We start from the raw sequence: 11,236 nt of genomic DNA on the forward strand, positions 1-11,236 counted from the left end.
GTGTTATCACTCCACTAGATCTAGATGCATATGCAATAAGTTAGAGCATCTAGTGACACTTTGATAACCGCATTTCGATACAAGTTTCACCCCTCTTAATAGTACGGCTATCGATCCTAAATGTGATCACACTCGCTAAGTGTCTTGATCACTAAACCAAAATGCTCCTATCAAAAATCACCTTTGCCTTAAGCTTTTTGTTTCTCTTTCTTCTTTTTCAAGTCCAAGCATCACCATGGTCACACTATCATCATAATCTTCACCATTGCTCCACCAGTTAGAATAGTGCTACCTATCTCTTGATCACTTTGATAAAATAGATTAGCACTTAGGGTTTCATCAGTTCACCAAAATCAAACTAGAGCTTTCATGAGTCTCAGTGGATAGTTTCATGCCGTTGTTTTCAAGACAATAAAACTTGGATAAGACACTCACTCTCAATGTAAAGTTTCATTTTATTGTTTTATACACATTTAATTCTTTGACTCATAGATAGTTAGTAATCGTACCAAGAGAGCTTCATCTAGATGAAACTCATTTCTTCTCTCTTCTTAAATACACTGTCATGTCATAAAAATGTATATATGACAACCTATTTAATACAAATAAAACTCATATGAAACTCCCACTGAGATTGCTGTTAGGTGTCACACGTGCCGTGGATGGGGAAGCGCAGTGCGGATCTTCTCCTCAGATCGCCAAGGGACAGCAATCCGGCAAATTAAAGGGAAAAGCGGCGATTCTATGTAAAGTTGGGTGGTTTAACTCTCTCTCGAAGGCCGCTTCCAGGCCGTCCCCCTCAAGCCCACCCTGCTTTAACTCCTTCTGCGATTTGTTCAATGCTGCTCTCTCTGATCAAGCGTGGGCTGCCACGGTATTTGTGCCACACATTACTGTTCATTGGCCTAGAGAGCCCATTGTGTTGTAGCCACGGCCCGCTGCCCTTGTCAAATGCCAAGGCGGCGCTTCAGTTCGGCCCCTGACCCTGCTCTTTGGACGCTGCACACCCCTTCGTCTCCTCTTCGCTCCCCCCTTGCGCGGCGATAGTAGCAGAACAAGAAATCCCTCCCTCTGTGCTGCAGTACTGCTCGCTCTCCTCCACCCAGCAACCTCCTGCCGATGACATGGCGTTCCAGCATGTAGACCCGGTGCATATGAATCAAGGCCCCCTGCTAGTACAAGACCTGAATGTATTAGCTCTAAATCAAGGGATGGACCTCAGCCTTAACAAGCCAGCTCAAGATCAAGATGTCAATTAGGACCTGCATGAAGTAATTTTGAACCCTGCCCCAGCTGCCATTGAGGGGGGGCTTCATTGAGTTGAATGACCTGCAGAATAATATGCAGGAGCAGCATCTATTACAGCCAGTAGGGAAAGTCTTTTTCATGAATCCAGTGGAAGAGGAAGTGATGCAGTTGGTTGATGAAATGCAATAGGACATCCCTCCTGCTCAAGTTCCCCATGTTCAAGCTCCTGGTTCCCCCATTGACTACCTTGGGGAGGAAATTCCTCTAGACCAGCTGGTGGGGCCTGGAGAAGAGGGCTTCCCTAAACTTCCCCAAGATTTGATGGAGCAAGAAGTGGACCAACCAGTGCAGAATCTGTTTGTAGGGGCCATGATCAACCTCGGCCCTGTATATGACCTTGGTCTGCTAAGCTGGGAAAAGAAAAAGAAGGAAGAAGCAATGAAACTTTGGACAGACTTCTTCTCCAAAGGTAATCCCAACTGTCTTCATGTGAAGGTGCCAAGATCATGGTTTCAGTTCTTCACTGTTCTACTATTGTCACCACAAAACTTTGATTGGGCAAAACATTTTCTGACTTCAAAGGCTGCTGATCACTTAAACAACTATGAAAATCAAGTTAGTTTTTTTTCTCCCCAGCAAATGCCTTGCTTCAAAGGCTTTACCTTGTATCAATACCCCTGTAGATCCTGATCAAAAGAAGCAGTTAACAATAGAGGAACTGGAAGAGGAATCTACCCCAAAGAAGAAAGCAAGCAAGAGGGGCACACCAGTTGTGGACACTGAGCTTAGAAGGAGCGCCAGATTGAGACAGGTGAGTCAAGGCTTCAAGGCCAGCTCGTGCAAAAGCAAAGAAATGCCTTGCATGATGTCCTAATTCTCCCAACATCCCCATTCAAGCTATTCAATCACTAGGCACTGAAACATGTCACCTGGGACAGGAATCTCTAACAGAGGTGGTTCTGCACAAGAGGAAGCATGACTCCAATCACCAAGAAGAAGGAAAAGAGTGCCTTGGAGGAGAAGAGCCTGGAAAAGGAGCTAGATGATGAGGAAAGCCAGCAAGGACAGGAAGAAATGCAGACACTCAGTGACTGCACAAATAGTTAGACAGACCTCTTTTGTTAAGAAATGTCTAGTTGGCAGCAAGCAATAGCTTTTATTTTGTGTAAGGCTTTACCTTGTAAGGTTCTTAAGACCCAGTTTAAGTTGCCTGTGAAAGCAGCTATGCACCCCTGTCTGATTTTTTCTGTTTGGATTGAAATTTTATGCACTTTGCATCAGTTAATGAAGGGTCACAAATTTTCAGTCTATCATGTTCTTAATAATGAGTCAAAACCGTATTAGACAGTGGAAGGTGATGACATGGAATGTGAGAGGCCTCAACACCTCATCCAAATGAAACACAATCGGAGATAAGGTCTATGATTCATCCTGTGATGTGATCTGCTTTTAGGAAACAAAGAAGGATCTGTTTGACATAGCATTCATCACGAAAATATGTCCTCCATGCTTTGACAATTTTGTGTTCCTGCCCTCTGTTGGGGCTTCAGGAGATATCTTGATTGCCTGGAAAGGATCTCTTTTCAAAGGGGACCTTGTATTTAGTAATGACTTTGCCATCTCTGTTCAGTTCACCTCTCGGCATTTCAATTTGATAAGAAGGCCTGAAAACAGGGAGGGAGGAGATTTATCTGAAATGTTGCTTTTTATTGAAGCCATCAGTGCTTTGGGTTTAAATGAGGTTTCTCTGCAAGGAAGGAAATTTACCTAGTCTAATAAACAAACCTCCCCTCTTCTTGACAAATTGGATTGGATTTTCACCTCAAATGCTTGGACTCTCTCCTTTTGTGACACCTCTGCCTCTCTTGATATGTCTCCTTCTGATCACTGCCCTTGTGTGGTCAATATTTCCAGCTATATTCCGAAAGGTTGTATCTTTAGATTTGAAAACTACTAGCTAAGGGGGTGTTTGGTTCCATGGACTAAATTTTTGTCCATGTCACATCGGACGTTCGGATGTTATTTAGGAGAACTAAATATGAGTTAATTATAAAACTAATTACATAGACGGAGACTAATTTACGAGACGAATTTATTAAGCTTAATTAATCCGCCATTAGCACATATTTACTGTAGCACCACATTGTTAAATCATGGACTAATTAGACTTAAAAAATTCGTCTCGCAAATTAGCCACAATCTGTGCAATTAGTTATTTTTTTCGTCTATATTTAATACTTCATGCATATGTCCAAACATCCGATGGGACAGGGACTAAAATTTTCACTTAGGAACCAAACACCCCCTAAAACATGAAAGCTTTGGGCAAATTCTGAGCCAAAATTGGGCCATTCCAACCCCTCATCATGACCATGCTAAAATCATCGCTATCTTTCGCAGTCAGTAGCTGCCGAGTCTTATCTTTCCACTCGAGTCAGTGCGATGGTAGCGCTGAACCGAAAAGAAACCCCAAACATACGAACTATCTTGACACGACTTTGATTTCCACTATAAAGAGCGACATCTCCGTCTCGGTGTCGTTCATCTCTTGCCAAAATATCCTGCTGATACATTTTTCGTGTGTGGTGTGACCAGGGATGCACCACTAATAGAGAACATGGCCCCAATGGCAGGGGAATGCTTCTCGAAAGAAGACCCGTTCTCCATGTTCCTTTCTTGGGCGTCGCTTGCCGCTTCAAAAGCTGGAACGCACCAACGTAAAAATCTCAGAAAAGCTCTTGAAGATTGGCAGAAAAAATTATCCTCTCAAAAAACGAACATCTCCAATGTCAAAAGCATAATTTTTTTACCGACATTATTGAAGAATATAGAGATCTCACTCTCTTTGAGTGGAACTTCATAGAGGCTCTCAAGCAAAAACTCAATGATCTCCTTGACCAGCAGAAAATTTATTGGAAACAAAGAGGGGCTATTAAGTGGGTTAAATTGGGAGATACAAACACCAAATTCTTCCATGCAAATGCCACTATTAGACACAGAGGAAATCTGATCTCTCAGCTCATTTCAAATAGTGGCACAGCTCTTTACTCACACAATGATAAGGAGACTCACATTTGGCATGAATTCAAAGAAAGGATGGCACCTCCAAATTCACTGGTTTCTCTGTCAACCCAAGTTTTTTTGTGCAAGCTACTGAAGATCTCAGTTTCTTAGAAGAGCCTTTCACAACTGAAGAGATTGATGATGTCATTAAAGCCCTCCCAAATGACAAATCATAAATCCCCTGGCCCTGATGGTTTTAACAATGATTTTTTGAAGGCAAGTTGGCAAATAGTGAAAGGGGACTTCTACGATCTTTGCCTTGGCTTTCAGCAGAACAGTATTTGTCTCAGGAGCATCAATGGGTCCTTCATAACTCTAAATCCAAAAGTGGAGGAGCCAACTTCAGTTGCTGATTATAGGCCAATCTCCCTGCTTAATTCCTCAATCAAGCTCGTAACCAAGATCCTGGCCAATAGACTGCAAACAATCATCACCAAAATTGTGCACACCAATCAATATGGGTTTATCAGGTCAACAACAATACAGGACTGTCTAGCCTGGGCTTATGAATATTTGCATCTCTGCCACCATTCAAAAAAGGAAGTCATAATCCGGAAGCTGGACTTCAAAAAGGCATTTGATAAAATAGAACATCAGGCAATGTTCAAGCTAATGGAATGTAAAGGCTTTGGCCAAACATGGATAAGATGGATGACACAAATTTTTTCCTCTAGAACTTCTTCAGCTCCGTTGAATGGAGTCCCAGGCAAAACCTTCAATTGTATCAGAGTGAGGCAAGGTGATCCTCTATCACCTCTTCTCTTTGTGCTTGCAGCAGATTTCCTTCAATCTCTGATAAACAAAGGGAAAGATTTGGGTCTTCTAAAACTGCCAATACCTCTAACTTCAACAAATGATTTCCCAATAGTGCAATATGCCGAGGACACACTAATAATCATGGAGGGAGACCCTAATCAGCTTATTTTCCTCAAGTCTGTGCTCAACACATTTTCTGATTGTACTGGTCCCAAAATCAACTATAAAAAATCCATGATGCTTCCCATCAACATGAATGAACAAAGACTTGATCACCTGGCCAGAACTTTTGGTTGCTCAAAGGGCACTCTCCCCTTCACCTATCTAGGGCTTCCACTGGGATTAACAAAGCCAAGAGTTCAAGATTACCTCCCTTTAATAAACAAATGTGAAAGGAGACTTGCAAGTGTATCCTCATTCCTCTCACAGGCTGGAAGACTAGAACTCACAAATGCTGTCTTTACTGCCCTGCCAACTTTTTACATGTGCACTCTTGCCTTACCAAAAACTTTGATAAAGCATATAGACAAATTTAGAAAGCACTGCCTATGGAGAGGGTCTGATATCAATGCAAGAAGCCAACCTAAAGCAGCATGGAACATGATATGCATACCAAAAGATGAGGATGGCTTGGGTATAATAGACATTGAGAAACTGAATCAGGCCCTTCTGCTGAAAAATCTAGATAAATTTTTCGATAAGTCAGGCATCCCCTAGGTCCATCTCATTTGGGAGAAACAGTACCACAATGGCAGATTACCAAATCACACAAAAAAGGGATCATTTTGGTGGAGGGATGTTATGAAGAACCTACAAACTTACAAATCAATAGCTCTGGTGGAATTCAGAAATGGAGAAACATGTTTGTTCTGGCAAGATGCTTGGGACTATAAATCTAAGGGTCCAGTCACCAGAGCTCCTCTCTTTTGCTAGAAACAAGTACATCTCAGTGGCAAAGGCATAGCCTTTGATCGGTTCCAGGATCTCTCCCTCAGGATGACATACAGATTTTTGGCTGAAAACAAGGATAGCTGGTCATACTTATGGGGACAGAAATTCTCATCATCAAGGGCCTACAAAGATTTGCTTGGTCATCATCAAGTCCATGCTTCTCTCAAATGGACCTGGGATTACTTTTTTTTCTCGAACACGCAGGAGAGTTGCGTATCACTGTATTAATAGAAGAAAAACCTGGGATTGCTTCTGCCAGCCTAAGCATAAAGTCTTCTTTTGGCTGCTCATCAAGGACAGGCTCAGTACAAGGAACATTCTAAGGCGAAGAAACATGCACCTGCCCTCCTACAATTGTGTTCTTTGTGATCTTGATACTGAAGAAACTTTACAGCACCTATTCCTTCATTGTCCGTTTGCAAAAAGATGCTGGGAGTTCATTAATTTGCACCTTCCCAACAATGCAGAGTTTCCTGACATTGTTATTGAAATAAAAGACAACCTTCAATCTCAGTTCTTCATGCTGGCAATCATTCTTCTCTGTTGGGCCATCTAGACTTCAAGGAATGATCTCATTTTCAAAGCAACTCAGCCTAGCCTTCAAGTCTGCAAAGGAACTTTTCTCAGGGAGATTAAGCTTCTCTCAAACAGAGTATAGGAAAGCTCAAGCCTTTGATCAATGGAGTTCCTCCCTAGCATAAGTGTCATAAGTGTCAGGAGTACCTCATCTTTTTTGTCTCTTTTTATGTTTCTTGAATTCTGGCCGGCTACTCTGTACTCTGTTGTCTGTATTGCTTTTATACTTCTTTAATCAATAAATTTGCACTGTAAGGGCGCAAGCCCTTCCAGTTTCCTAAAAAAAGTCCTTGGAGCCGCTCGTCTGCAGCTAGCAGCAGCAAAAGGGCATCGGTAGCGCCACAGGAATGGACTGTTGTTTCTCGCTATGCAGCTGATAAAAGCGAGGTGAAGTTTGCCATAGCATTAGGGCCGCATCGCAGGGAGGCATCCATGGCAGGTGGCAACAACGTTTGCCACATCGTGTTTCCCCCTGACGATTCGTTGGGCGCCCCCAACCCCAGCAGGTTCCAGCGGGTTGGTGACGCTTTCCTGGCGATTTTTGTTTTGCTGACAGCTCCGTTGCTTCTTCTGTCCCGTGTAACAACCGGCTATATTTTTTTAAAAAAATGGCAGATAATCTGCCATTCAATTAAGACGAATTAAGTTTATATACAATCAAAGATAGTCGAGCATAGCGCCAAACACTACGAAAGGTTAGCACACCCACGCAACGCGGTAGAGTACACAATACCATGAGTCATCGTTGCAAAGCAGCCAGCAGCTCTGACTTCGACCTATCCTAAGATGTCAGACCAACGAGGCCGAAGCAGGAGGCTGCAATAGGTCATTATTGCCGAGCTCAACGGCTTCGCGAAGAGGAGCTCCGACTTCGCGGCCGGCTATATCTGTCTTAGCTTCTTGGGTTATAATCATAGTGTACTGTATTACGACTTCATATAAACAGTTAACTTGGTTGTTGCAATGGCGGGCGTCTTGGAGGTGTTATTCTTTATCCACAATTCAATATAAAAAAACTGGCAATTCCTTCTACAATGGTTAACGTTTTGTTGAGAGCTATGCTAGCTAGCTAGTAATGCATAATGTCAGGTATTTATGACGGCTGCGATGGTGTAAAAACCGTACACTACTTAAAAAAAAACGCTCATGTATTATTAGGCTCAGTTTGGCAAGCTCAACTTTATCATTGAAACTGTTTTTTGTTTTTTTACTTCACAAACAGCTTTTTGGGTGAAGCTAAAGCTATTTTACAAACCGATTTGACAAAACAGCTTCAACTGATCGATCAAAACAATAAAATGACTGTATTACACTTTTTTTTTTCTTTTTTTCTTCGTCTCCTCATGGGCGTCTCTTTCTTCCTCCCGATGCCCCTCGCGTAGTCGCACGGGATCGAGACCATCCTCGCGCTACGCGTTCCTCTCCGATCCGATGGCTGCACTTAGCACCCGGCATGGCGGCGGCGCCCCGGCTCCTTCGCCTGGCTGCATCCCAGCCCCCGCACCTCCATCGCCCAGCGGCGGCGTCCCCGGCCCCACGCCCCGGCTCCTCACCACCCTTGCGTGGGAGCCCCAGCGGCCCCGGCGGCTACACCCGGGAGCCCTGGAGGTTGCTCGCGCGGCGAGCCTGGAGGCCTCGACGATCGTGCCCCGAGCCCCGGCGGCCCCACGCGACGGCAAGCCCGCACTGCCGCGCCCCAGCCTCCGGCGGCAACGAACCCCGGAAGCCGCGCCTAGACCTCCACCAATCGTGTTGCACGCGCTCCGCGCGGTAGACCCGCGCACAAGAGTACGACGGGGAGCATGTGTTGGGGGTCCACTTGTGTCAGGTGAAGCTGAGATAGGTTTTTTTTTCAGCTTCATCCCACTTCATGTCTTGGTGAGAGAATAAAATAGATTTATGGGTGAAGCAGTTTTGAAAACATCCGGTTTGGCAAAAAAAAAAAAAAAATAGCTCACAACATCTCATGGAGACGTGGCAAACAGGGCCCTTGATGATACATGCACTCGTGAGACCGTCAAACCTACTGAATCGATGGAACAAGAGCAATTCGAACTTGATTTTTGACTCATGGACAGGGCATTTGAAAGAGAAAATTTCGATGCTAACCAACTGGGATATGAATAGTTCTAGTAGGCATCTTGGGACAAAAAAAAATCTGAATCAAGGGCATAACTGAAACCCGGTGATTAATGCTTCACCCTTGGAGCTCTTAGTTAGTAACCGGGCAGGGTAGGTCAGCAGATCTTTCATGAACAGAGGAGAGCCAACGAATAAGCGTGGAATCAGCCTCATTTGTGTAGCGGCTGTGTAATTAGGCTCATCTTTTCTTTTAACTAAAACAGGTTGTGTGATCGTTGTGTAGCTCCCGGTTGAATTTGCATCAAACTATCATTGGCGCAGTGTATGAAAACATTCTTCCATATTTAACATAACATTATACAATATTTTTCTATCTAAATAAAAAAATGTAACGCTCTGGTGTATTCGAGAAAAACAAAAGGCGTGAAACGTGTGTGTAACACAAGAATGAGCAAAGCTTGGAATATTTCTTGAAATCGGACATGTAAAGTGTAAACCGGACCTGTTCGTTTGGCTGTGGCTTATCGTAAACGATCTTAAATTTCTAGCCAGAATAATATTTTTTCTCTCACACAAATCAGTCAACAGTACTTCTTTACGAACCAGCAACGATACGAACCAGCCAACTGAACAGGCTGGCGTGTACATAGCTCTCTCAAAAAGAAGGGAAGGAGAATTCCGTACACAAACTACACTTGCACACCCTTTTTTTTCCCAAAAAAAACTATACATATGCACAAGCTGAGTGGTCTACATTATGGAGCAGGTGCTGCCCGGCCGCGAGTAGGGGTCGTAGACGACGCCGACCGGCGGCGGCGGCGGCGGGTAGTGGTAGTAGTACTGGGTGTAGTCGGCGACGGGGTCGGGCTTCTTCTCCTCCTTCTTCTTGTCCTCGCCGACCTCGACAAGCTGCGCGTCGCCCATCTTCTTGCGCAGGTCGCTGGTGAGCTTGATGGAGTCGACGCCCTCGCCGACGACGACGACCTGGTCCTTGCCGGCGCCGGCGATGGCCACGGAGTCGACCCCGCCCGCGGCGGCCACCAGCGCCATGGCCTTGGACCGGGACTTGTCGCTCGCCATCGGCACCTTGATCACGATCTTTTGCTGCAGAGTCAGGAGACGCACACACAAGCAGTGTCAGTCTGAGCCGAAATTAGGAGCAGAACAGACAGACAGCGCGCAAATGAAGAATCGAGCTGATGCAGTGCAGGTACCTTGGCCATGGCTGATTTAATCCAAACCTGAAGGTTCAGAACGCCCCGCCAAGGATCGGTCGAAGAGGCTTGGAGTGATTTGGTGTGGAGATCCGACTATCCGAGGGCTGTGTTGTGTGGAGGCTCGAAGCAGTAGTTGCTTTGCTGTGGTGGGAGCTGAGCAGAGCAGCGTCCCCTGAGCTGCCATATATAGCCGACCGGACCAACGGGAGATGAGCTCTTCTTGTCCATGACCCGGCCGATGTGGTCACTGGGTGAGGAGAGAAGAGAAGACTTGGACTCAGCGCGTGCCGGTCGCCTCGTCCAAGTCTAATGGCCCCTCCAAACGCGATAAGGGAAACCGTGTTCAGACTTTGGAGCACAGCACACTACCGGCACATTTTAGGGCATGTTTAGTTCCAAAATTTTTCACCTCAAAGTGTCACATCGAAACTTGCGGCATATGCATGAAGTACAAAATGTAGATGAAAAAAAAACTAATTACACAGTTGAGTGAGAAATCGCGAGACGAAACTTTCAAACCTAATTAGTCCATAATTAAACACTAATTGTCAAATACAAACAAACGTGTTAAGTAGCCAAAACCAAAAATTTTCGTGTCTAAACGCGGCCTTAGCAGTCCGCTTGGCTGCTGTACGAGTAGGACGACTTGGCGGCCAAGGAAGCGCTCTCCAGTCGACGGCGATCGATCAGGTCAGCGGTCCAGCGCCGACAAGAAGGAAGCCCCAAACAGGACGGCTGTTCTACGGTCAAGACGTCATGCGCATGCAAGCTTCCGGGCGGAGAACACCGGATGATCCGATCCCATCCCCGGTGATTCTGTACCGATTGGCTAATCATCCATGGTTTCCGATCCCATCAGTTCAGTGCTACGTAGAGTACGTACGATACTGATGGGCAGACGGACACCACAGTCTCGCGCGCAACGCCCAGCAATGTAATTAAGCTACAGCTTGCTTAATCATTCCATCCACGTGCGTGATCTGGCCACTCTTGCTGCCGTTGCTGCTTAGCTAGCTCCATGGATTCGCTTCAAGATTAACGAACTCTCTCGCCGCCAGCCGCGATATTATTATAGCAGTACGGAGTAATTGTCAATAATAATATCAATGATCTGGCATGGTAGAATATGGGCCTGTTTAGTTACCCTCAATTTCAAACTTTGACATTATGCAAAAAGAAGATTTTCCGTCACATCAAATTTGTGGTACCTGCATGGAATACTAAATGTTGACGAAATCAAGAACTAATTGCACAGTTTGGTTGTACTTTACGAGACGAACGTTTTAAGCCTAATTAGTCAATGATTGGACAATTATTACCAAATAAAAACAAAATACTACAGT

General features: G+C 44.9%; 1 protein-coding gene across 1 annotated transcript; it reads right to left on the minus strand.

Annotated features, from left to right (window-relative positions):
- Window positions 1-9,253: 9,253 nt before the first annotated feature.
- LOC136474022 (heavy metal-associated isoprenylated plant protein 47-like) lies at window positions 9,254-10,059 on the minus strand. Its single transcript, XM_066471641.1, has 2 exons — window positions 9,891-10,059; window positions 9,254-9,780 (listed from the first exon to the last, which is right to left on the minus strand). Exons 1-2 carry the CDS (start codon window positions 9,897-9,899, stop codon window positions 9,427-9,429), a joined length of 363 nt encoding a protein of 120 aa, XP_066327738.1. The 5' UTR covers window positions 9,900-10,059; the 3' UTR covers window positions 9,254-9,426.
- Between the last annotated feature and the right edge of the window lie 1,177 nt (window positions 10,060-11,236).

The sequence above is a fragment of the Miscanthus floridulus genome, chromosome 8 (genome assembly GCF_019320115.1).
Source record: "Miscanthus floridulus cultivar M001 chromosome 8, ASM1932011v1, whole genome shotgun sequence".
NCBI lineage: Eukaryota > Viridiplantae > Streptophyta > Magnoliopsida > Poales > Poaceae > Miscanthus > Miscanthus floridulus.